At 51.2% G+C, this 27,344-nt stretch overlaps 1 protein-coding gene across 1 annotated transcript in view; it reads left to right on the forward strand.

Moving 5' to 3' along the window:
* Positions 1-27,344, forward strand: part of Fhad1 (forkhead associated phosphopeptide binding domain 1) — a 115,134-nt gene that overhangs the window by 72,532 nt on the left and 15,258 nt on the right. Inside the window, exons 17-27 of the mRNA XM_057785581.1 lie at positions 1,196-1,303; positions 4,838-4,945; positions 5,930-6,034; positions 9,356-9,529; positions 12,307-12,532; positions 14,510-14,594; positions 16,430-16,536; positions 18,340-18,499; positions 18,804-18,921; positions 24,436-24,565; positions 25,121-25,248. Of these exons, the coding sequence (XP_057641564.1) occupies positions 1,196-1,303; positions 4,838-4,945; positions 5,930-6,034; positions 9,356-9,529; positions 12,307-12,532; positions 14,510-14,594; positions 16,430-16,536; positions 18,340-18,499; positions 18,804-18,921; positions 24,436-24,565; positions 25,121-25,248 (1,449 nt within the window). The remainder of the gene's footprint in view (positions 1-1,195; positions 1,304-4,837; positions 4,946-5,929; positions 6,035-9,355; positions 9,530-12,306; positions 12,533-14,509; positions 14,595-16,429; positions 16,537-18,339; positions 18,500-18,803; positions 18,922-24,435; positions 24,566-25,120; positions 25,249-27,344) is intronic.

A 27,344-nucleotide genomic window follows, 5' to 3' on the forward strand; every position in this document is an offset into this window, starting at 1 on the left:
GTCAGCAAACTTCCTCCACAGTGCTAGATAATAAATGTCTTCACTATTGCAGGTTACTTGTTTTCAATCTCTGCTGTAACTTTGCAGCTCTGCTCTTGTACAAAAGCAGCTGCAGACCACACATCCACAGTGTGCAGAGTCCCAGTAAAACTTTATTTACAAAGCAGCTGTAGACCACACATCCACAGTGTGCATAGAGAGTCCCAATAAAACTTTATTTATGAAACAGCAGTGAGTGGAAGGGGTGGGGGTGTCTATGAGCCGTTTTGCTACCCTTAGTCCTAATCTCATCCCATCTTCAGTCCCACCACCCAGAAGTCTTCTTCAGCCCTAGCCACCCATCTGTCCAGAGCTGGCAGGAAGTCTTTCTTAGGTTGGTTTAGAACACAATTTAGAGTCGATGAGGCTGATTCTCCAATATCTCTACCTAAGCCTGTATCCCCCCAGCCTGCAGCACAGAGGCAGGTGGCTATCACTGTGCCAAGAATCTCACCCTAATCATTTCAGCATCCCTTTCTCACATCAGCCTAAGGCAAGAAACATTAGTACTGATCTCATTGTACAGATAGGGAAACTGAGGCTTCTGTGCAGAGATTCTCAGCTGCCAGGGTCCAGAGCTGGGAAGAGTCCATCCAGGTTCTCACCTGGCCTGTGCCACACTCCAGAACCTGTGCTCCAGCCCATAGACTCTGCCCACACTCCCACTCCAAACCCTGTGCTCCAGCCCAAAGACTCTGCTGCCCACACTCTCCTTCTGGTGTGATAAGGACTGAAGACAGAACCTGGCAGAGTCTACTTTCCTGCCATGGTTTCCAGGTTTGTCTAACAAGGGCCCTTGGCTTGCAGGACCTGGAGACAGCTATTGCCCAAGAGAAAAACAGAGCGAAGGAGGCTCTAGAGGGGGAGCAGATAAAAGTCCGAGAGGTGGAGAGTCGCTTGACCTACCAGAAGAAGGTAAGCAGTTCCGAGAGGGGGAGTTGAGTCCGCCCATAGTTGAGTATGGGTCTACAGTTGTCAGGGCCCATCTGAGGCTCTCACACAGACCTGCTTCTTTGGAGCCCACTGAGCCCTGGTTCCTCTTCCCTGGGCCTGGTGGAGCCTGCTCAGGATGGAAGCACAAACCAGGCAGAGCCCAGGGAGAGTCCACATCCTGCCATGGCAACAGGTGGACTCCACAACAGCTGTTGGCTTGCAGGCCTTGGAGGAGAGCATCACGCAAGAGAAACACAGAGCGCAGGAGGCCCTAGAGAAGGCGCAGACTCGAATTCGTGATCTGGAGAGCCACTTGGCCTGTCAAAAGGAGGTACGCCCAGCTCTGGGAGGTCGGCCAGCTGGAGGGACTGCGGGAGAGAGAAGAGGGGTGGGGCACAGCGGGGCTGTCCTGTGCGGTTTGTCCTGGCCTGGGCTCTGTAGTTGGGAGAAGCAGAGAGGACTTGGAAGAGAGCCATGGAGATGTAACCGTGTCAACCAGTTAAGGAGAAAAAAAAGTGAATGTGATGAGCCAGGCATGGTGGCTCCTGCCCGTCACTATCTCACTAGGGACTGAGAGGGTCCCTGTGAGTTTGAGGCCAGCTAAGGTTATAGCACAAATGCTCTGTCTCATGGGTGACAGAGTGCAGGCTGACACAGGTTGGGGCCCAGTTGCACGTGTCCTATCTGCTCCAAAACATCAAATGGGGAGTGACAGGATCTTGGGAGGATGATTCAACCACATCCTAAACTCATGCATCTTCAGTACCAGCACCCAGAAGTCTTCGGCCCTGGGTGGAGGGATGCCCAGGGCTGGCAGGAACTTTCTTAGGCTGGGGTGAGTCACGCTCTTTCGGGCCAAAAGGTGACGATCATCAACCCATTTCAGGCCTCAGGCTTCCTCTTCCACACAGCTGTCTAGATGTTTAAAAGTCAGGCACTAGCTCCTACATCCTTCCCAGCCACTACCGCCCCACTCCACCCCGTTCCCATGCACAGCGGGCTAGGAGTCTAGCCTGGATGGCCTTCCCATGCCCGCTCTATGCTCCAGAAGTCACTGAGCTGAAGTTCAGTGGGTGAAATGGCCTGCAGATGTGTCGTACCTAGAATGTTTTGGTTTTTACTCCCAAAATGCATTTGAAAATTCAGATTTCCCTTCTCTCTTGGAAAGTCAAAAAGCTCCAGCCCTCGTTTCCACTGTGGAGGAAAAGGGGACAGGGGCTGAAATAGATCCCAGCAGCAGCAGCCGGGTCGTCCTTTGAGCCCCACCCTCTCATAAGCTTTGCTGTTTGCAGTTTGTCACGCAGTAGCCAGAACCAAATGCCACCCTCCGGCCGCAGACACCTGGGGAAGGCTTTTCCTCCCCCTCATGAAGGATGCTGTGTTTCTGTGGATGTACCCAAACTAACCCACCGGCAAACTCTTACATTGCCAGTGTTCACTTAGCTGGTCGTCAGTCTCAGAGCCTTGGTCCTTTCACACATGTGCCTCAGGCCTGAAGTTGCAGGCTTCGCAGCAACAGGAGACGCCAGTTTGAGTCTATCCACACCTCCCTTCTTGGAAGGGAGCCAGGAAGACCAGAGATAATGGACAACCAAGCATTTGACCCAACCGTGTCCCGGATTGTGTCATCCCAATGGCTGCCATCATTATTACTACAGCCAGGTCTCCAGTCACTTGGGCATAGCCCCTTCCTGTCCCTGTTCCCTTCCCCCACCCCGCTTCCTGACAACCCACTCTCCTCAAGTAGAGTGTTTGTCTGCCCACCACCAGAGAGAAAGTAGCCCCCTAATGCAAGTCTACCCAAACAATCTGATGTAACCCAGGGAGATGTTTACATGTGGTTTCTCACCCAGCTGTTCCTCAGCGCTCTGCAAACAGTATCACCAAGGTTTGCCTTTGAGTCTCCAGGCGGAGTGAACGGGTGGGGGTGGGGTCTCCATGGAGTCACTTCTGGTCAGATGCCACCCAGAAGTCAACAAGGGCTGGCCAGGCCCTTGAATTTAGAGATTCCAAAGTGACGGAGCAAGTTAGAAAAATTGAAGCCTCTGGGTCAGGTGTGGTGATACACACCTCTAATCTCCACTCAGACAGCAAAGGTAGGTGGATCTGTGTGAGTTTGAGGCCAGCCTGGTCTACATGCAGAGTTGTAGACCAACCAGTGCAGCACAAGACTCTGCCTTAAAAGAAAAATTCAGCCTCATGCAGAAGTCAACTGGGCTTAGTCACACCAGCCTATTACTCTGACGAGGCCTGGCCGTAGTTTCTTCCCAGAAAGGATTAAGCCACCAACAGCGGTGTTTTGTTCATTGGTTTCTTGGGATTTTGGTTTTGTTTTTTGATTGCTGGTTGTTGTTTGGTTTTGTTTTGTTTTGACAAAGGATCTGTTAGCCCAGGCTGGCCTCAAACTCACTGTACAGACAAGGATGACCTTTAAACTCCGGATCATCCTTCCTCTACCTCCAGGTGCTGGGATCACGGGAATGAACCACATAAACTGTCTCTGTGTAGCCTCTCACCTTCTGTGGATCAGATGCCTCTGAAGGCTAATCTCCACCCCCACCCCACCTTGTAGTCTCTAGTGGAAATCACACTGCAAGTTCCAAGTTCCTGAAGTCCAGCTGTGGAGTAGGGGGAGACCCTGTGAAAGCTGAGGCGGCCTTTCTTGGGATTTCAGATTCTCTGGCTGTGGAATCTGCAGTGAGTCCATGAGCAGAGTGGCCACAGCAAGAAATGGACCAGATGAAATTCTGTGGCCAGGGTCAGCCGAGTGCTAACCCAGAGCTCTTCCCTTGTCCTAGCACATCCCTGCAAGGCTCGTCCTGAACTTCTAGGAGGTGGTGACAGGCTCACGCTGTGCCCAAGTTGAGAGACCCCCAGAGAGACCACCAGAATCCAGTCAAGTCCAGAATGCTAAAGCAAAGTTTAATTCTTCCCAGCTAGCTGGGAGTTCTCCATTACATGTGAATGCTGTGTAGTAGGGAGAGCTCCCGTTCCTCATTTGGGGTTGACATATATAGGCAAAAACCGCAAGCCAGGTTTACTCAGGGTCAAGGGGGTTGGTTTTACTGAGCGCAGGGTATGGACTCCTTCTGCTTCTGTTCATGCCCCCCCCCTTCCCTCCAAGCAGTTATTTCTGCTCTCGTCTAGACCACAAAACTGGGTGTCGACAGGGGACTTAACTACTAGGGACAGTTGGTCTGCACTTTTGCAAAGATTCCTGTTTCCAGCTAACTCCTGATGCTGCAAAGAGCTCAAGGCCTGTGTCTTAACCAGCTCCTGACCAAGCAAAGCTTTTTAACAATGTTTATGTCCTTACAGTGACAGGCTCATTCATGCCCATACCTCCATCCTTCTGAGACCAAATCTTCAGAAATCAGTTCCACTAATTGGAGAGTCCACCATCAGTGGGATTCTTCTCCAGCGGAACGTGGGCCCCTCTGCATGCTGGTCTCCTCCCAGAGTCTCTGAACACAGTCTGTGTGTTTGCTGTGTTCGGGACCCTGGCCTCCCTGTTGACAGACAGTGTGGCCCACACCTCTTCTGGCCCCTGGTTCCCTGTCTGTTAAAAGAGATCCTAGGCCTGGTGGCAGTGGCACACACCTTTAATCCCAGCACTCAGGAGGCAGAAGTGGGCAGATCTCTGTGAGTTCAAGGCCAGCCTGGTCTACAGAGTGAGTTCCAAGACAGTTAGGACTGTTTTACACAGAGAAACCCTGTCTCAAACAAACAAACGAAAAAAGGGATCCTCGCAGCAGCTCCATGGTAGCGGTACCATAGGGGTGAGGTCATCCTGCGGGTAACATAGCCACCCATCTTAGCTGCAAGCCTTAACTCGGATGCTGATATTATTGGCCCTACCTTTCAGGTCTTGGAGGACAGTGTGGCCCGTGAGAAAAAAAAAGTGCGGGAAATGCTGGAGGCGGAAAGGAGGAAGACACAAGACCTGGAGAACCAGCTGACCCAGCAGAAGGAGGTAAGAGCAGCCAGGGCCCTCCCTCCCTCCAGGAGGACATGCAGCCAGGTGTGCCTGACAGCCCCGCAGTCCCTTGGTCCCTCTGCTGCACTTCTGCAGGAAGTGGCCGCCACCTGCCACTCATTAGCCAGCCAGGGAGGATCCCTGGGGCTCAGACCTCTCCGGGGACCCTGAGAAACGGGGATTGAAGTTATCTCTTTGTGGGACAAAAGTCACTGTACATAAAGTACACACAGCCCTTCTCTGAAGCTCCCAGGAGCTGTGTCCTCTGGAACAGGAAATGTTCCAAGCAGCACCCCTCCGCTCTGCCTCCCAAAAGCCAGGGACTTTCCAGGGTGAACCTGGCCTGGTACCAACACACCTACCAGGTCAGACAGTGGCTCCGCACCCAATGACGGGGCTGAACACTCGTGACCATGTCGTTTACTGACGCCAGCCTGGGAACCAGGAACAAGTAGCCCCTTCTTCCTTATCCTCCTGGGATTGAGACATGGCTTCCTGCTCCCCAGCCTCCTCGCTTCCTCTCACCTCATCCAGGCAGGCACCTGGTTCCTTGAGTTCTTGTCCGAGTCACTGGTTTCAGTGGTGACTCACCTTGGCTTCCCCTGCAGTGAGTTCACCTCTGTCTTAGTCACCGGTTCAACTGCTGGGGAGAGACGCCATGACCAAGGCAACCCTTATAAAAAGAAAGTGACTGATTGAGGACTTGCTTACGGTTTCAAGGGGTTATAGTCCATTATCATCATGGAGGGAACAACGGGGGGGGCATGGTGGAGCATGGCAGCTCTCGCCACGTCCTGGAGCCGTAGCTGAGAGCTGCAGCCGGATCCGAAGGCAGAGAGCAGGAGACTGGGCCTGGAATGCCCGCTCCCAGCGGCACATTTCCTCCCACAAGGCCACACCTGTGAGTCTACGGGGAGGGGCTCTTACTCAAACCACCACCCCCTCTCTTCTCTCACCCTCAAATCCCTCTTTGACTTCCAGATCGCAGAGAGCATCACCTTTGAGAGACTCAAAATGCGAGACCTCCTAGAGAAGGAAAAGAGGAGAATCCAGGACCTGGAGAACCGCCTGACCAAGCAAAGAGAGGTATGGCTCTCTGAGATGAGAGGTCCATCCATGGCCCCCGCGGACCCATCAGGCTCTGCGGCCAGGCAGCCAGGTTTAAATCCTTCTTCTGCTGTGCAACTTTAGGGAAGTTACTCACTGCCTCTGGGCCCTGGTGCTCCCACATGTGAAATACAGTCAACTTCATTCAGTGACGAGACACAACATTGACTATAACACACAAACAGATACACGCAGCTCATGCTGCATACATCAGCTCCTGACTCAGAAGTGTGGGGGTGGGGGCAGGATCCGAACCCAGAACTCCCAAACTGTTCATCTTTACCTACCTCTGCCACTACACTTCACCCTTGCGTAGGGTAAGGCAGGGATGACAGAGAGGGGACATCCAGTCATTTCCGTGTCCCTTTCTTGGCAGAGCTTGTCATAGCAGTCATTACCCTCCAAACTAAAATGCATTTCTGTCAAGACCCACAGTTCTGACCCAATGGGTAAAGAGGAGGTGGCTGCACACACCTCAAAAACTGCAGATCCTCGCTTGTCCTACGTCACCAACGCCTTTAATCCCAGCACTCGGGAGGCAGAGGCAGGCGGATCTCTGTGAGTTCGAGGCCAGCCTGGTCTACAAGAGCTAGTTCCAGGACAGGAACCAAAAAGCTACGGAGAAACCCTGTCTCGAAAATCCAAAAAAAAAAAAAAGTTGATGTCATCTATACAGACAAACAGATAAAAGAGAGAAAATACAGAAGAAAAATAGCCCCATCCCAGTGGGTATGGGGCAAAGATGGTCGACAACGAGTCTTCTCTAGACTTATGAGCGTGGAGCAGAGATGGCCAACAGCTGGCCATGTGTTGAATGAATGTGGAACAAAGATGGCCAGCAGGGGTCTCTACAGAATCTATGGATATGGACCAAGGATGGCTTGGTCCATATCCACACAGGCCAACTTCATGTGCCGTACAGAAGCAAGTGTGCTGTGCTCTCCGGGACACCTGGAGGAATCCATTGAGCATCAAATGACAAGTATCTACGTCCTCTTAGGCAAGGTCAGTTGTCCCATGAAGTCCATCAATACTGATGTGACGTCAAACCTCACACGAAGCCTGGGACACAGAGACCAGGCAGTGACTCCCAGGGAAGTTCAAGGACAACCTGGGGACAGTAGTGCTGCTATTTTTCTTTTCCAGAAAGTATCTGTTATCTTTTCTGATTACGAATGAGCCCCATTCCTCTAGAATATTTGACAAACACAGAAAATGGCTCAGAAGAACCTCAACATTGACCCTGTTTCTGCGGGGCTAAGCTATCGCCGCTGACATCCGGATGTGATGCTCTCTCAGATGCCTGTATGCTGTTACTATAGATACGGATGATGCCGACTCGTTACCAAGATAGTAGCATGGGGCTATACACAGAGACGGGGCTTTCGTGTCCTGACCACATTGCCCCAAATAATCACACAGAAACTTTCATTAATTACAAACTGTTTGGCCTATTGCTCGGGCTTATTATTAACCAGCTCTTACTTTTAAATTAACCCATCTCTATTAATCTATATTTTACCACGATGCTCATGCTCGTTACCTCCTTTTCTATATGTCCTGCTTGTTCATCAGTTGGCTGGCATCTCCGACCCCACCCTTCTCCTCTTTCTATTTACAGTTTGGCTTTCCTGCCTGGCCTGATTCTCCCTTGCTATAGGCTACAGCAGCTTCTTCATGAACCAATGAGAGGAATACATACTCACATGGTACAGAAGTATTATCCCCCACAAGATGCCTACTGCTTCAGGAATTATTTTGATACATTACATATTTCTCAAACGTCTCTATGTCACTGAATCACCTCCCACTGCCTGCCACTGAAGAATGTCCTGGGTCTGCCCTGTGTGGTGTGGCCCCTGGACCCCTCCCTCCATTAGGCTTGGGGTTGTTTCCCTGCTTCACATGGGTATAAAAAATGATTGGTGCCTCATGCCTGTAATCCCAGCACTCAGGAGGCCAAGACAGAGACTCAGGAGTATAAAGTCAGCCTGGGCTGTTGAGACTCTGTCATTAAAAAACAATGATAATAATAACAATGAATAAATGAATAAGCAAAAGATGCTGGGCTGAACAACTGCGTGTCAGCTCTCCCTCCTTAGGATAAGGTGCTTTGAATGTAGCTGCTGGGTCCCTTCCCGAAAGGATGGCCTGGCCCACACTATCAAAGCAGCTTGCGAGAGCACCCAGGACTGTGTCTCAAGATTACATCCCATGGGGCTGTGAACGTAGCTCAGCTGGTAAAGTGCTCGCCAAGAGAGCATGAAGACCTGAGTTCCAGCCCCAGAAACCACATTTAAAAAGCCAGGCATGGAAGTTGGAGAGATGGCCCAGCAGTTAAGCTCATGAATTGTTCTTGCAAAGGACCTGAGTTTGATTACCGGCACCCATGTCGGCTGCTCACAACTGCCTGTTAACTCTAGCCCTGGGGGATTCAATGCCTCTGGCCTTGGACACCCACTCTCCTGTGAGCACACACACTTAAAAATCCTGAGCTCTGGGAGTCAAAACCAAAAAGATTCCTCATGTTTGATGGCCAGTTAGTCTAACCTAATTGGTGAGCACCAGGCCAGTGAGAAACCCTGTCTCAAAAGGGGTAAACCACATTTCTGAGCATGACACCTGAGGTTGTCCTGGGGCCTCCACACTCACCACATACACACACACATACACACACACACACCCCTGTACATACATATACAACCATCCGTACTCAAACACACCCACATTAAAAAAAAATGTCTGGGACTTCAACATAGGACTTGGCAGGAACCCATACTCCAGTCCTTGGAAGAAGGTCCCCAAGGGGACAGTAGGATTATTATAAAAATGAATGACGGTTTCTAGGGGAGACATAAGCTATGCCAAGTACTTGGAACTGGGATCCTTTCTGACCAGGGACCTGGAGTGCAGGGGGAACAGAGTGTCCCCAGGGCAGGTCATGTGATGAAGGGCGAAGGCACTTAGCACATTTATCCTGGAAAATAGATTTGAAGAGAGACATGACAGCCCTGCTCAAATGTTTAAAGGGCTGTCTCATAAAAGAGAAATAACACTGAGTCAAGGGCTCCCGGTGACAGAATTGGGCTCAGAGACCAGAAATCAAGGAGACAGATCTCTGCCGATGATAAAAAGCGAACTCTGCAGTAATTGGAACCTTCCAGAAAATCCTCGGGCTTTGGACTTCAGAAGCATCAACAGACTGGGGTCTGTGTCCTCTCTCACGGCTCGGGGAATAAGGAGAGAAAGGTAAATATTGAATCCCAAGCGTCGTTAATTTGGTGTTTGCTGTTTGTCTAGGAAATAGAATCGAAGGGACAAAAAGAGGACATCTTAAATAATAAATTAAACGACGCCCTGGCCATGGTGGAGGAGGCTGAGAGGATGAAGACAGCCGAGAGCCGCAAAGCCGAGACCCTTGCCCTCAAGTTAGACGAAACAGTAGCCGAACTCGAAAAGACCAAGACAAAAATGGTGGGTTGATCTGAAAACTGCAAGCTTCCCCCGGGGAAGACTGCAATGTGTGCTGGCTAGGATTGTATCAGCCTGGCACACAAACCAGAGTCATTCGGGAAAGGGGAACTTCGGTTGAAAAGATGCCCCCTCCAGACTGACCTGTGGAGAAGCCAAGCCTGTGGTACCTTTTCTTGATTGGTGATTGATGACTGCTGGGGCGGGCCCTGCTCACTTGGTGGTTGATGATTGGTGAGGGAGGGCACAGCCCATTGTGAGTGGGGCTACCTCTGGGCTGGTGGTGCCGGGTTCTATAAGAAAAGCAGGCTAGGGGGCTGAGAGATGGCTCAGAGGTTAAGAGCACTGCCTGCTCTTCCAAAGGTCCTGAGTTCAATTCCCAGCAACCACATGGTGGCTCACAACCATCTGTAATGAGATCTGGTGCCCTCTTCTGGCCTGCAGGGCATACACGCAGACAGAATACTGTATACTTAATAAATAAATAAATAAATAAATAAATAAATAAATAAATAAATAAATAATAAAAAAAAAAAAGAAAAGCAGGCTAGCTGGGCGGTGGTGGCGCACGCCTTTAATCCCAGCACTTGGGAGGCAGAGGCAGGTGGATCTCTGTGAGTTCGAGACCAGCCTGGTCTACAGAGCTAGTTCCAGGACAGGCTCCAAAACCACAGAGAAACCCTGTCTCGAAAAACCAAAAAAAAAAAAAAAAAGAAAAGCAGGCTGAACAAGCCTTAGGGAGCAAGCCAGTAAGCAGCACCCCTCCACGGCCTCTGCATCAGCTCCAGCCTCCAGGTCCCTGCCCTGACTTCCCTCAGCGGTGGAGGGTGACCCGAGAGTGGTAGGCTGAAGTGAACCCTCACCTCCACAAGGTGCTTTGGTGTGTGGTCATCACAGCAATAGAAATCCAGACTCTGACACAGTAGCAGGAGATTGCGGGCGTGGGAAGGCTGAAACCAGGCCTGCCCAGCCTCTAGCTACTGACACTCTGGGCCAAGTACCTTTCTTCTCAAGGACTGTCCTATGCTTTGTGGACAGTAAACAGCACTCTCCCCACCCCCCAGCTGAGACAGCCACTGCCAAATGTTCTTTAGAGGTGTCCCATCTCACCTCTGATGGGAAAGATCATCCTGCTGGACCGGGTGAGACAGGTTTGTAATCCCAGCTACTCTGAAGGCTGAAGAAAGCGAAACATACATTCAAGGTCTGCCTGGGCTACAAAGAGAGCTCAGAACCAGCAAAGCAACTTGATTAGGACCCCGTCTCTAAATAAAATAAATCTGGGGATCTGGAGAGCTTGCAAAATATCCCACTTGTAGGAGCTGGGAGGCCTATGTCCAGCATACTCTCTAGAAGGGAGAGCAAGAGCTAGGAAGGCGGGGTGGGAGGGGTCGAGGCAGAGACATCAGGAAGGGTCAGAAAGTGGAGGGTGGTCACAGAAAGGGGAGGGTGGTCACAGGTGGTGGCTGATTTCCTAAGAGCCTTTGTTGGTGATTTTAGCTGACAAGAATCACAGAAGCGGGGAGGGAGAGACTGGCAGATCCCTGGGGCTCCTGGTCAGGAAGAGACCCTGTGTCCATGAAAGAGGTGGCTGGCACCTGAGGCATGACCGCTAAGGCTGTCCCCTGACCTCCACACGCAGGGTACATACATGTGGATGGCACCTGAGGCATGACCGCTAAGGCTGTCCCCTGACCTCCACACGCAGGGTACATACATGTGGATGGCACCTGAGGCATGACCGCTAAGGCTGTCCCCTGACCTCCACACGCAGGGTACATACATGTGGATGGCACCTGAGGCATGACCGCTAAGGCTGTCCCCTGACCTCCACACGCAGGGTACATACACATACAAGAAATACAAATTGGTTTGCTTTTTTTCCTCATCCAACTGTTTATCCACCCATTAGTTTTTAATTTCATTTATTTATTGATTGATTTGTTTTGGTTTTTCAAGACAGAGTTTCTCTGTGTAGCGCTGGATGTTATGGACCAGGCTGGCCTCAAACTCACAGAGATCCACTTGCATCTGCCTACCTGGTGCTGGGATTAAAGGCATGCACCACCACTGCCTGGCTCATTAATTCTTCTTTTTGAAAGATGCATTTATTCCTATTTGTATGTATGGGTATTTTGTTTGTATTTGTGCCTGTGTGCCATGTGTGTACCAGGTACCCATGGAGACCAGATGAGGGTGTTGGATCCCCTAGAACTTGAGTTACAGATGACTGTAAGTCGCCATGTGGGTGCTGGGAATAGATTCCAGGCCTCTGGAAGAGCAGCCAGTGCTCCTAACTGCTGAGCCATCTCTCCAGCATGCACGCGCGCGAACACACACACACACACACACACACACACCACATTCATTAATTCTCATCAAACATCTGGGCAGACCAGTAAGAGAGCAGACAAGGCTTCTGCGGTGTGGATATGAGGGATGCGCAAGGGAGAGAAACAAGAAACCAAGACCACATCAGGTGTTGATAAAGGTCCCGGGAGGAAGATAACAAATGAAATAGGAATTATCTGGGGCTCGTCCATGAACACACGTCCAGGAAAGTTCCTCGAAGCAGCAATGTTAGTGAGAGCCAAACTCTGGAAGATTTGGCTCTAACAGACAGGTCAGCCGTACAGGGAGGAAGCGTGAAGGATGCTAGCAGGAACATGCATGCGAGGCTCTCGGGTAGGATGCGGTTTAGCGCCTGCGCAGGCGAAGGAGGCAGATTGCGGCCACCTGACCCAGCCCCTGAGGCTGCGTCTCCCGCAATGTTTCCCCAGATCATGATGGAGGAGCGACTGAGGCTGCAGCAGCACTCGATGCAGGCAATGCAGGATGAGCGGGAATCCCAGAAGCACGGCTTCGAGGAGGAAATCACGGTGTACAAAGAACAAATCAAACAGCACTCACAGACCATCGTGAGCCTGGAGGAGAGGCTCTGCCAAGTGACTCAGCACCACAGGAAAATAGAAGGAGAGATTGCAACGTTAAAAGACAATGAACCAGGTAGGGTTGGGGCTGCGGGAGAAACCCACTGTCCAGCAGCTCCTGCATGGCCCCGAGCTGGGCCCCATCTCACGGCTCCCTCGCTCTCTGTCGGCCCCTTTTGCTCCACATCGCACGTGATGCTAAACGCCCTCCAAGGCCTAACAGAACCAAAGTAATGACAATGAGTTAGGACATCCTTTATGTTAGCCCAGTGAGCCGGCGAGGCACACGGGCAGCCAGAGCTATTAGTGGAGTCGCCTTTCCACATGAGGACATCAATCCAGGCCCTCTCTGTGCCACTGGCCACTGTGACCCTACTTAAAAGCTCTCCTGGGCAGCTATGACTGGCCTCCTACAAAATAAACCCAAAGAGGCTAAAAACAGCAGTCGGAGTGACACCACTCACTCACCCTAAATGACCTAGGCCACTCGTGACAGACACTAAGCCCCGAGTGGAAAGTTCTGGAAGCCGAAGCCTCAGGCCCTAGGTCTCTCAGCATCAGCACTGCTGGTGTTTGGCACTGGATGAGCTTTGCTTGGGGTCAGGGCGCCTGCTTTAGCTACATCCCTGACCTCTACAACTAGCTTCATCCCTCCCTCCCCCCTCACGGCCAAGTGTCTCCAGACATTGCCAGAGTTCCCCCAGAGGTGAGCTAGCCTCCAGTGGGAGACACAGAGCTCAGGTTTACCTCAGGCGCCTGCTATTTGCACATCTACGATGCCCCAGCTTCCTTTAGGCACTGGAGATCCCTGGTAGACAAGCCAACCGCTATCCCTGTGAGGAACCAAGTTAGGGCCCTGATAGTGACTTGGGGTGAGCAGGGCCCCACAACAAGGGCACAGAACAGGCTTTGTCCCCTAGCCCAGAATTCAGGTAAGAGGGAGGATACGCAACGGGACCTAGGGATGACGGCATCTTTGTCATCATGTCTGCCCTTAGATAAGTGTCTGGCATAAACCGGCATTACATACATGTTTGTTGAATGAATAAACAATTGGGTAAGAATTGAAAAGCAGAGGACTAAGTGGACTAAGGAGTAAGCAGGGAAGATGGGAAATCAAAAAACATGAATTCTTTTAAGATTTTTGTCTGTAAAGAGAAAAGGGTAGGTGGTATGACCCATCAATAAGGCTGTACCTCTTGAAGCTTGGCTGGGCCATTGCCATCAGTTTCCTCATTCTCATATGGCTTCCTTGTCTGTAAATGTCACTGGCGACCCCTGCCTCACCCAGCAGTCAGGAAGAGCTCATAGCCGTATTAGCCCATTTCCTATTGCTGACAGCCCAGTTCCATGAGTGGACAAGTAAGAAAAGAAGTCTAATTGGAGGTTAGGTTCAAGGTGGACAGTCTGCTTCTGGTGATGCCCTTGCCAGCAGAGTCCTGAGAAAGCCCAGGGTGTCACCTGTCAAGAGGCAGTTTGGGGTGTACAAAGTTGTTGGTGGAGCGCTGGTCGCACATGCAGGAAACCCTAGGTTCAGTCTGTCACCCCATAAATGGGATCTAGTGGTGTATGCATGTAATCTCAGCACTGGGGACGTGCAGGCAGGAGGATCAGAAGTTTAGAGTTATCCTCAGCTACATAGTGAGTTTCGGGCCAGCCTGGGCTACATGAGACTCTTTTTTAAAAATAGGGGAAGGTAGAAAAGAATGAGAGACAAGGAGTCTGAATGTGTCTGGTCTCTGTCCCCCTGGTGTCCTGAACTCCACCATGATGGTCTCGCCTAATCTACACCTCTAATGCCACAGTGAAATCTGGCCTCCACCTTCCTAAACCTCACAGTGGGGATTAAATGTCAACACGTCATCTCAGAGAACACAAGCCTGACCTCATACACTGAGACAGCCTCGGCCTGTTGGGCCATACATACAGGAAGTCTCAGGGTAAAGAAAGCTGCAATAAATTGTGAGAGACACAAGTGTGTTCACAGGAGAGGGGAGAGGGAAAGTCCACTGCGTACAGACTGTGGTGATGGTGACCTAACCCTCTGATGCAGCTCAAAAGGAGAAGGTACCCAAAGAGCCCGCAGCAGGACCCGTGCTGGACAGCAGTGCCAAAGAAATAGCGTGCGACCACCTGATGTGAGTACCGAGGGGGGTCTCGAGGCATTGGAGCACGAGGAACATGGCCAGATCTGTGTTCTCAGAGTCGCTTAGATTTCTCAGTTCCTGTGGCAAGTGAGGACGATGTGGTGGGGAGATCCAGGCAGCTGTCTCTGCTCAGATCACAAGTCCACCCTTGGTGGCCTTGCAGTCCCGGAGAAGTCGGGCTACTTCTCTGAGCGGATGCATTTGTAGGAGGACCATGCCTGCAACATGGTGACTGGGAGCAGGCGCTGTGATTTGCTTTCTATCCTAAACGCCCCCACTACACACACACTCAGACACACACAGACACCCCTGGGAAGAATCTCCTTCTTAAGATCCCTGCTAACAGTGGAGACTGCTTACAGGGGAATGTTCTGGAAAGGGTTAACAGGTTGTGAGATGTCTCCACAGGTAAGGGCACTCACTGCCAAGCCCGACAACCTCAGTGTGATCCCCAGAACCCATCTGGTGGAAACAGTCTCACAAGCTGACCTCTGACCTCTACAGGTGCAGCATGGCACATACACACATACAAAATAAATAAATAGAATATAAGGAGGGGGAAAGGGTTGTACTAAATGACCTAACTAATGAGCTCGCCTCTCCAACCCTAACGGTCAAGGAGTCCAGGGAGCCTCATGGGACTGACAATTTTTGAAAACACAAAACATATCCATGTCCAGGTGTGGTGGCACACACCTGTGATCCCAGCACTCGGGAGTGTGCATGGGAGGCCAGCCTGGACTACGTAATGACTCAAAAACACAATACAGGGCTCGGAATGTAGCTCAGTGACAGAGTACTTAGCTTACATGTGTGAGGCCCTGGGTTGGATCTAGTCCTGCTAAAAACTAAACAAGCGGGGAATAGAATAGTCCAGAAGGCTACTGCAGAGCAATATGTAAATAAAGAGGCACTGAATCTTTGCTCCAAGACGGAAAGACAGAGGCACCCATGTGTGTGTGTGTGTGTGCACATGCTTGTGTGTGGGTAAATATGTATATGTGTGTATACATGTATATACATATTTATTTTTTAACATGAGTGCCCCTGTCTGTCTGTCTGTCTGTCTGTCTGTCTCTCTCTCTCTCTCTCTCTCTCTCTCTCACACACACACACACACATACATACACGCGTGTGTGTGAGAGAAGAGCCCAGGCCCCCAAAACCTCTGAGCGTAGAGAGTGACAAGTGACAGGCCTCAATCCTGCCTTCTAGTGTACCACACCCAGGTCCCCCGTACCCCCTCAAAAGCACAACCCAGCTTCCGTTTACTTCCACCCCCTTCACAGGCCTACTTGCTGTGGTCCCTAATGAGGGCCTGTCCTGTGGAACAGCCCTCCAGTGAGAACAGAAACTCTCATGGTGTCAACTGCGCCATGTACACTCTTACCATTCCGGCATCTCCTTCCTTGTCCCGTCCCCAGTGCCCAGGAGCCCAGCATGTCAGTGAACAAACAGAAAGCCCTCATTGTCTTCCCCTCTTCTCTCCATCCTCATGGAAGTCCTGAACGCCCCCCCACCATGGTCTTCCACCCTCTTTCCACAAAACCAACTGGCCTGTCAATCAGTGTTGACAGGTTCCACGCAGGACCCCACAGTGGACCTCCACCCAGCCCAACCTGACCCTTGGTTCTTTCTCAAAGTGTGCTAAGTGCATCAAGATGTTGTTCTTTTTGCGTATTTAAAGGCTGCCTGTTCCCTGGCTGGGCTGGGGTCCTGAGGTCCATCCCTGGGTATTTTGAACCTTTTCTCTGGGTCCTCCTTCCCAGCGCCATTGGGAGTTGCCAGGGACATGAGCGCAGCTGACTCTTGTTGTTTAATTGCAGAGATGACTTACTGACTGCTCAGAAGGAAATCCTGTCTCAGCAGGAGATCATCATGAGGCTGAGGACAGATCTCAGTGAAGCCCACGGCCGCATGTCAGACCTGAGAGGTAGGTATGAGTTCCTGGGTCACCCGACACCCCGACCCTCTCAGGAAGGAAGTGAAGGCAGAATCAGCAGCCTTGGTCTCAAAGCCTCTCCTGGACCTGCTTTCCTGCGTGCCTGCAGCCCCTGTCACACGGGAAACCACACATACTCGGTGGACCTTGAGCGTCAATATTGTCTTCAGCTGTGGAGCATTCTCAACCCCTGGGAGGGTAGTAGTGAGGTTCCCCCACCCCACCCTGGGACTGGGCCCTTTGCAGGAGCCTGGGTGCAATGTGAAGGGACCTTACAAGCCTTCTCTTCATCATGCAGAAAGATCACACACCTCCTTCCTCATAGGCCACCGATCCAGGGTAGGTGTTGTAGGGATCCATTCCACCAATAGCGTTAGCATGCCGGCTTTAAGGGGTGGCTTCTTGTCTTCAGGTGTGATCTCCTACAGACAAGAAGCCACGCCCTAAAGCCAGCACCCCAAAGCTATTGGTGGAATGAATTTCCACAACAGGTAAGGGAGAGAAAGCCAGGTGGACACACAGCCTGACTCAGTCCCTCCCACTCCTTATGTTTCTCCATCCTTCCTCTTGCTTCTCACGGCCTCCTTCTCCTCCCCATCCCCAGCCTCTGGCAGGACAAAAAGTCCAGGCAGATGGGAGTCGAGAGGTAGCAAAACTAGATTCCAGGAGTGGAAGGTGGGAAAAGGGAGAGAAGAAGGGATGGAGGGAGAGAGGAGGGGAGACTGTCTCGTCCATCACCAGCCTCTGGCATCCCCCAACCCTCAGGTCTGTTTGCTCCCTGAGGCCATTCCCATGGCTTTCCGATAGGAAGGAGAGTAGAAACACAGGATACAGTGAGTCAGAACCCAAGTCCAGAACCTGATCACCATTAGGTCTTCAACTTTGGACAAGACTCTACCGCTCTGAGCCTCAGTGTCTGAACCTGTGAAATGAGGATGCCACCAGTAACCTGCCATGGAAGATTTAAGGCCATGCAAAGGTCTTAGTGTGGGTTCTCCCGGCAGTGGACCCTAAGACTGGAACTCTACTACATAACCCCAGTAATCCCAGTAACCCCAGTAAATGCCAGCAGTGAAACAGCGTGAGCCAGAGGAAAAGAAAATGAAGTGCAGCAGGCTGTCCATCAAGGGGGCACCGAGGTACCCGGAACTAATTCAGCCAGAGAGAGCTAGGAGCAGGGACAGCTGTCTGTGCCAGCTGCGGATGGAACACTGTTGTACCTGGCAGGCACATAGCCCAGAAGATTCCAGGGGCCGAGAAGACCCCTGGGCAAAAAGATACAGAGGCAGCTGGGTGTGTGGAGCCTCCAAGAGGCCCCAGGTTCAAGTCCCAGCTCTAAATGACAGTGAGGTTGGTGTCACACGCCTGTGATCCCAGCACTGAGGAGGTGGAGTCGGGAAGATTAGAAGTTTAAGGTCATTGTTGACTATATAAAGAGCTGGAGACCAGCCTGGGACCCATAAGACCCTGTCTGAAAACAAAAGAATAAACAAAAGCCTCGGAAGCAGGTAGCTGAACACTACTGGCCAGAACGCCCTAAAAGATCAGGGGAACATGGTCAGGGCCCTCACAGCAGCTGCTGGTGTAACACTAGAGTGAGGCAGAAGCAGGGGGCTTCCTGTGCCACCCAACGTCCCATGCTGAGGCTCTGGCAGAGCTCCTAGGCAGCACCCGAGCCCCCGAGAACTCTGCGGCAGATCTGCCTCACGGATCTATCTCATAGGGCTGTCAGATAGGCCAGGACAGAGATTGGAGGTGGAAAACCAGCTCACCACTTCACGTCTGTCACCACAGGGGAGCTAAGTGAGAAGCAGAAGATGGAGCTGGAGCGACATGTGGCCCTGGTGCAACAGCAGAACAACGAGCTGAGCATGCTCAAAGTGAAGGTGGCACAGACAAGCGGCCTGGTGGAGAAGAAAGACAGGGAACTGAAGGTCCTCAGGGAGGCGCTCAGGTGTGGGAAGGGTCCCTGTGCATGACCACCTCAAGGCACCTGGCACAGAGAGAGGGCTCCGCAGACGGTGGTGGAATCGGATGGGTGAAGGAGTGGTGGTGTTTCCTTTCTTCGGAGACCCACTAATTAAAACAGGGCTGTGCTGTGTGCTAACCGGGTGTTCTCCCGGGCAGCAGGGCTCAGCTTAAATGCAGGAAGTCTGAAAGAATTCAGTCACCTATGAAAATAGCTTTTACCTCCAGGTCATGGAGGGATGCAAAGGTCCCCGAGTTTTCTAACACCGCGATGTCCCTCTCTATCCCAGGGCTTCCCACAGACCCCACCTGAGCACGGAGCAGAAGCCGAGGAATCCGACCCCCAAGTGTGACATCTCCCTGCAGATAGAACCAGTGCACCAGGATACATTCTCCAGTCTCCAAGAGGTCAGTGTCTGGAGCTGGGGCTCCAGGCAGGACTGGGTTGGTGACAGCCAAAGGCCCAAGGGTTAATGGCTCCTAAAAGTAGTGCTCATTCACATGGAATGGCAAAGTCAGACAGAGTGCTGCCCCATGGTCACAGTCTCCATGGTTACAATATCAACAACGGAGACAGGGCCAGCAGCTCTCTCTTCTGAAGCCACCAGGTCTTCCTACAATCTCGAACTATAGTAGCGGTTGGGTAGTGGCCGGCTATCCGCCTTGGAGCAAGTTGGGCCTGGGCTTGAATGCCAACCCCTCCACGCATAGAAAGTCTGTGCCTGTGGGGAAATCACAGCACCCCAGTTCTTGCCTTTCAGAATAAGAGTCCCACTTCAAAGGGTGGTTGGGAATACGTTTTATTTATGCACACCCACAAACACAGCTGGTAGAAAATTTTCTGCTGATTCTTCAATTTGTTCCTCTCGCTCGAGTGTGTGTGTGTGTGTGTGTGTGTGTGTGTGTGTGTGTGTGTGTGTGTGTGATATGCACGTGCGGATACCGAAGGAGGACACTAGCTGTAAGCTCTCTGGCCCAAACTGTCTTATCACCCTGAGATAGGGTCCCTTGCCCAACCCGGGTGCATACCATTTTATTTTCCTGCAGGGCTGTGAGCAAACCAGTGTTCTCCTATTTCCATACCCCCCCCCCAGCCATCCCCACCAGCTTTGGGGTTACAAGTGCATGCAGCCATGCTTAGCTTCTTAAATGGGTGCTGGGTACCTGAACTCAGTTCCCCAATACTTCCCAGTAAGCCATCTCCCCTGCTCACAGACATTGTTTGATGGCCTCTTCTCAGCCAAGTCTGTAAAAGTCCGCGTCGTTTGTTTAAGTGGCTGCTTGGAATTCCATTCTGTGTCAGTTTTATCCACTCAGTCCCCTGATGATGGAGAGTTCAGCTGCGTCTCCCTTAACCTGGCGCTGTAGTTGGTGTAAGTTGCCCCTCGGTAGAACTCACGGCTGGCGGTGAACCTGCTGGGGCCGAGGGGCTTCCTAAACTGTGTGGCACAGAACCAAATGACCTTCCCAGAGAACCGTGCAGTATGTGACCCACATACAGCCCACACACACATTCCATGGCAGTCCCTTGATAAGGTCTCCCTCTGTCACTGCCTGGGAGTCCCAGATGCTCATCCAGTGGGAAGCATGTCTGAGTGAGAACAGCCTCCATCATGTTCCCCGAAGCTGATGCTCACACTCCGCCCCACGCCTGGTACCGTCGCCTTCCCCATCGTTCCTAGTGGGCTGACTGTGGGGCACAGTGGTTCCTCGAGGCCTCCGATTCCTAGAGTCCAGTCCAGAACAACCTTTTCTTTCCACTTTGAGAAACCAGAGAATGAGTCATCTGCCAAAGAAACAAGGCCAAATATGTCAACAAAGACATTACCCCTGCCAGACAGCAGCGAGCCCAGTCTTTAGGCAGCCAGGATGAAAGCGTTTGAGGTCCAGCCAGCTGTCCCTGGCACTGAGTGCCCTTCAGAGCACTTTAATAGAAAGGGGCTCCGGTTGCTCAGGGAAATGCAATGGCCCAGGTGGCTGGAAACTCAGCTGAGCGGCAGAAAATATCCATCACTCCCGTCGGAATCCTGAGCCCTGGAAGCAGGCTCTGACCCACGGCCACTACTGAGCACCTGCCGTGAATCAGGCCTTGTGCTAGACAGGAAAAGGTTCACAGGTGCCCTACACATAATCACGCCCCCTCCAACACACACGCCCCACATGTGTTCCGTGGGGAGACCTGTTGAATGGTGACTTTTAGTGTCTGTCTTCAAGCTGAGGTTAATGGGAGAGGGAGGGTGCAAGATCAAAGGCAAAAAGCATCCCTTCTTGGAACAGTGGTCCTCGCCCAGGCTACTTCCTGTTTCAGAAGCCAGAGAGGGTCAGAGGGCTCAAGAGTTGTGTGAGAAAGAATCTGTGTCCTCTCTCAGTAAGAGAGTTCCCAGAGGAGCCTGAGGAGAGGTCACATGGTGATGGTGCTTCCTCTCCCAGCGCGTGGAAGCCTAGGGGAGTCTGGCCTGGCTGCTGAGCCTTTCCTTCTATCCCAATGAAGCATCTCCCGCTTCTGTCCAGAAGGAGGGAGCCTTCAGGTGACTCATTCCAGGAGAAACAGATGCCCTCAGGCAGATGATTGAGACGCATGCAGAACCAAGCCCTGAGATGGTACAGCTTTGGGGCCAAACACCAGACCAGTTAGGTCCCCTCACCCACCCTGCAGTCCCAGCACTATCAGAAGCTGGGGAAGGCGGCTCACTCTTTCCGACTGTGCACGAGGTCAGCGCATGCTCAGGCCAGGGAGGACCATGGTCTCCACAGGAGGGAGGCGTGCTTTGCTCTCCTGGAGCCAGTGTGCAGGAAGGGAGGAAACAGCAAGAAAGAAACCAGTATAGAACAAACCATCCTAGGGATGGGCGGGGCAAGCACCTTGAGGAGCGTTAGGGCAGGACTTGAGACAGTCTTAGTTAGTTCCCTCTCGCTGTGATAAAGACTCTGACCAAAAACAGCTTAGGGAGGAAAGGGCTCATTTATCTTCCAGCTTACAGTTAGTCGGGGAGGAAGTCAAGGCACACACTCAAGGCAGGACCCTGCGGGCTGGGAGTGAAGCAGAGGCCACGGAGGAGTGCTGCTTATGGCTTGCTTTTCCTGGCTTGCTCACCCTGCTTTCTTTAATTTTTTTTTAATTTATTTTTATTTTATGGACATTGGTGTTTTGCCTGCAGGTATGTCTGTATGAGTGCATCAAATCCCCCTGAAACAGGAGTTGCAGACAGCTGGGAGCTGCCATGTGGGTGCTGGGAATTAAATCCGGGTCCTCCGGAAGAGCAGCTGGTGCTCTTAACTGCTGAGCCATGTCTCCAGTCCATCACCCTGCTTTCTTATACAGCCTGGGACCACCTGCCCAGGGGTAGCGCTACCCAAAATGGACTGAGTCCTCCCACATCAATCTGCCCACAGACCAATCTGATAGAGACATTTTCTCAATTGAGGGAACGTTCCCTCTTCCCAGATGAGCCCGGTGACAAAAACAAAACCCCTGACCAGAACAATAGATAAGAGCATCATAAGAAACAGGTTCTCTCGGAGCTGGTGGTTAGAGGCCCCCATGGGGAAATCTAGAGCAGAGTCAAAAGGAAGAAACAGTGTGAAACATCAAGGGGAGGGGAGCCCCTTGAAGGAGGCTGTGGACCTTGAACACCTCCCAACCCCCAACCCCCCCCCCCCACACACACACACACACACAAGGAGACAATGTAACTAGCAGGGAGCCGGAGACCCATCATCCTCTTGTCCTTAAGGAAGCAACGAGAGTCAGCAGAGGAAGAGCAAATGCTTCTCTTTCCCTGGCCTCTGCTCTGTCTGTGGGTGTCTCTCTCGCTGATGCTAGGGTGTGTGCAATGCTGAACCGTGCATCATCCGTCTGGTGCACAGAGTTCAGATCCACGGGAGGGCTCAGCTTGGGTCTTTGATGGAGGTGCCTGGAATAGCATCTAGCACAGGGGAGGGGGAGGGAGGGCAATGAATATGAATGAGAATATGGGTAGCTGGTGATGGATTAATAGACACATGCATATACATCTACAAACAGAGACAGGGCTGGGCGTGTAGCTCAGTTGGTAGGGAGCTTGTGGGGCACACAAAGCCTTGTGCTCACCCCTTAGTACCACACAAACTGAGCACAGCGGCACACGCCTGAAATCCCAGCGCTCAGGCGGTGGAGACAAGAGGACCAGGAGTTCAAGGTCATACATAGAACCATATACATATGTATGCATATGGCTACATAGACAGTTTGAGGGCAACCTGGGCTATGTGAGATCCTGTCTCAAAGGAAAATTTAAAAAGGAAAAACATTTTTTTAAAAAAGGAATAGAGACAGAGATGCCTAGCTATATAAAATTTTCATAATTTCAGTTCACCTCATGCTATATATTTGTCTTCGGTATCTATCTCTATAATCTAAAATGAACCAAAAGTTGCTATTTTAAAAATAGTTATAAAAAAAGAGATCGTTGGTTTTTTTCCCTTTCTTGCCAGTTTGGCTGAGGCCTCCCCCTAGCAACTGTCAAACAACAGAAATCCGCTATCAGCACCTCAGCCCAGCCCCCGCCCCACTTAATTATCCGCTTATCATTTGTTCATGCCCATTATGTCTCTCCCTATGTACTCCCCCACACACACTGTCTGTCCCCTCATCCTGGGGTACAAAACCCAGGACAGCGGGGACTTGCCAGCATCACTCACTGACGGAGCCACAAAGCCTAGCACGAGCCTAGCAGTCTGAGGTGCGCACGGAGTGAATGAATGATCCACTAGAGAACAGAGACAGGGTCTCAGGTAACCCAGCCTGGCCTCAAACTCACTCTGTAGCCAGGAAAGACTTCTGATCTTTCCACGTCCACCTCCCAAGTGCTGGGATCACAGGCGAGTGTCGCTTCACCCAGACTATACAGTGCTGGGGATGGAGCTCTGGGTTTTGTGTACACTCGATAATCACTCTGCCTTACTGGGGTGCGTGTCCTCAGAGCATGACCTTCATTGACCTTCCTTGTCTGTGCCCTGAGGAAGCCTCAGTCTAGTCTCTAACGGTCCCATGGGACCCACATGTGGCCAGTAGTTACCATACTGCGCAAGGTAGGCATGGAACATTCTGTTGTTATAGAACGTCCTGTTGTACCTGCCACAGGATCTAGAGATCCTGGAGTCTCAGAGACAGGTCTCTCCAGACCAGCCAAGTCCAGGCCTACCCCCAAGCAGACAGGAGAAAACCATCCTTGTTGTACACACACACACACACAATTTTAAAAGTATTAAAAATAATTCTTTTTAAAAAGTTAGTATTCGGGTGCACACGTTTAATCCCAGCACTCAGGGAGGCAGAGGCAGGTGGATCTCTGTGAGTTTGAGGCCAGCCTGGTCTACATAGCAAGTTCCAGGACAGCCAGAGATACACAAAGAAACCCTGTCTCAGGGGGAAAAAAAGTTACTATTCAGAACAAGATCAGATTTTTAACAAACGGAGACCCAAAGCTGGATGGGGTGACATACATCTTTAATCCGAGCATTTGGGAGGCTGGTAGAGCTCTGAGCTCAAGGCCAGCCTGGTCTACATTGTAAGTTCCAGGATAGTCAGTGCTATGTAGAGAGACCCTGTCTCAAAAAAAAAAAAAAAAAGTTAAGAAGCCACAGGCATGAAAGACCATTAGAAGAAGAAATAAGGGCTGCAGAGACGGAGTCTAGGGGGTCTAGGGGGTGTTTTTATTTATAGTACCACTGAGTAGGAAGAGGAGTCAGAAATCCTCCTGTACGGGACTTGATATTTGCGATGAAAAATGTAAATCCTTTCCCTACTTAAGCTCTCGTGGTATTTTCCAGAAGTGCTGAGTGGCAGGGTTCCCACTGAACAGGAATTGTTCATGTCCCCGGGAATCTGAGGGAAATATCCGGACCCTTATGGAGCTGCTGTCTGTGCTACCCTGTCTCCAGGAGCAGTTCTTCAGTGACCTGGGGGCCAAGTGCAAAGGGTCTCGACACGAGGAGGTCATCCAGCGGCAGAGAAAGGCCTTGTCGGAACTCCGGACACGAATCAAGGAACTGGAGAAGGCCAACTCCTCCAGTAAGTTCTCTGCTCCTTAGTCCCAGCTTGGGGGCCCCAGAGCCTGGATTACGCTAACAGTGATGGGCCGGGCCCCGCCTCAGAGTCAAGTGCAGGCCCTGATGTTAAATAAATAGGACACGAAAAGTTCACTGTCGTCCTCCTCCTTATTTCACTGGTGGGAACTTTGTCGTAGTCTAAAGCTACCTGAATTTGATCCCCGGGGTGCCTCTCAAAGTGCCTCATTCAGAAAAGCTGGCATTGGCTCTGAATGGGCAGCTGGTGGCCAAGCAAGGCACTGAGCACCGGGTGTACCAGTACAAATCCCATCCTCATCTCTGCACCTGAAAGGTCTTAGGTGACCGTCACCTCTGCAGTGACAGCTTGGGGGCCAAAGCCTCATACTCAGTGTGTGGCCTTGGGCAAATCATTTAATTTCTCTAGGCCTTGGTTTCCTCATCTGCCAGAGAGGTCGTGAGGATTAAAAACGGTCCTGGGGTAAGTTGTCCCATAAGCCATAGCTACAGCGATGACATGAAATGATGTCTTCCTGAGTCTAAATTATTTCTTTTGTAGATCCTAAGGACCATGCGAATGAATCGTTCCTAGAACTAAAGACTCTGAGAATGGAAAAAAATGTACAGAAAATACTATTAGACACAAAGCCTGACTTGACAACTCTCTCAAGAATAGAGATCCGATCGGTAACCAAAAATCGTTTATCTCTGCAGTGACTGACACGAGAGGGTGGGCATTAGGGCTGATGTGAGCTGAGCTGCAAGCCAGTGTGTTGGAGGTTCAGGGCCAGGGCCTCCCTGATAAGCAGGTGTCTGTCTGCATACACCCGCCAGTGAGTCCCTGGATATTGGCACAGACAGTGGCCTCCATCTGCACGGTACAGTCTGTCATTGCTTTGACTCTGAGCAACACTGATCACTGAAGCACAAAGGACTCCTCCTTTTCCCATGAGATGTGACATCCTGCGGAAAATGTCCAACAGGCTGATTCATGAGACTATGCCATGAGTTTGTCAAAGTCTGCTGTTCCCTGGAACCCGAAGGCATGAACACATACAAGCAGAAGGACACTGGGATGGGAGAGCCAGAGACTCCTGTGATGGGATCCAGCCTGCATGCTGTGTGTCCCCCAGCAAGGCTTTGACGAAACCCTGAAAGGAGGGCCAGGTGCGGCGACACACACACCTGTAGTCCCGGGACTCGGGAGTACGAGCAGGAATATCAGGGGTATAGGTTGTACTTGATGACATGCTAAATTTTAGGTCTACCAAGGCTACTTATGACCATCTCAACAACAACAAAAATCAAGGTAACTCTACGGATGCTTTGGCCAGAGCCTGACTCAGAATTTATACTAAATAATAGGTAGCTGTTATTGCTAAATAATACTATCCAAGGAAGGAGTGGGACCTTAGATAACAAGATTCTCGAGAGTGATTGTGACATTAAAAGTGGCCTTACAACCTAAAGGATGTTAGACTAAGTAGCTGATAGACACATGACCATGGACAGCTCAGGTCAGTGTCAATCGCGGGACCCACCGACGACATACTGGCTGACACACTAAGAATAAGACATGTGGAAGCTTCTAAAATGAACACCAGAGTTATCCTATCTGAACCAATATCCTATCTAACTATCTTTCTGGGCATTTACCAGCATTGGATGTGAATGTATTTGAAGTGAGCTAGTTTTCTTAATAAAAATCGCACACCCCATCTCCAGGGTTGGGTGTGGAGGGACAGCTTCCAGATGGCAGGTCAGCTAGATCTCATGGCCTGACTCTGCTTCCCAGACAGGCCAGTCCCCTTGAGGATGACCCTCTACTGCCAGTACACAGCAGGGGACCTCCCAACTCTGCTTTTCAAAGCCCTGATCCTCCAAGGTTGGAAGCCATTCGAATTCTAAGAGGAGTAGGAAGGAAGGAAAGCCCGCACGAATGGAGCGCTTGCTGTGTGCTGCGCGTGAGCTGCGCCCTTCAGATGCTTGGTGAATCCTCGCAGCAGCTGGGCTGTCGCATTTCCACTGTCCCTATGTTGCAGATGAAGAATTAAGGTTTCAGAAGCCACGTGCCTCATCCAAGGTCACAGAGGTACAGAAGGATGAAGCCTGTACTCTGTCCCTGGCTGTCTTGCGTCTGCAGAGAAGGATGAAAAGGGGGCGGGTCCCAGAGAGGGGTGGAGAGGATTCTGATCAGTTTACTGTCATCTTCAAAGCCGTGAGGGCTGGGGAGATGGCTCAATGGGTAAGAGCATTTGCTCTTCAAACATGAGGATCTGAGTTCAAATCCCCAGTGCCCATGGAGAGAGCGGGGTGCGCCCACACACCCACCTCTAGCTCCAGCATTATGGGAGATGGAGACAGGGTTATCACTGAGTCTTGCCAGTCTAGCTCCAGGTTCAGTGAGAGACCCTGTCTCAAGGGAATAAGGCAAAGAGTGACACCCAACCTCCTCTGGCCTCCACACACACACATGGGTTATACACACCTCGACATACATACATCATTCATGTGTTCACACATACACACATCAGATACATGTGTACAACACACACATACACAATCTTTTCTTATTTCAATATATCACCATGTCTCCTCTTACAATTGTCAAGCCACAGTTACCACTGTCAATCCTTCTGTTTTATGGTCAGGGTTTTTTAGGGGTGTTATTTTGATCTCCAGGGGTCACTTGGCAGCACCTGCAGATGCTAAGGACCAACCAAGATGCCTGTGATGTACCTACTGAATGCTAGGGTCCACTTGGGTCCTGACGAGGTGCGTGT

Source organism: Chionomys nivalis, chromosome 11 (genome assembly GCF_950005125.1).
Source record: "Chionomys nivalis chromosome 11, mChiNiv1.1, whole genome shotgun sequence".
In the NCBI taxonomy this organism is placed as follows: Eukaryota; Metazoa; Chordata; class Mammalia; order Rodentia; family Cricetidae; genus Chionomys; species Chionomys nivalis.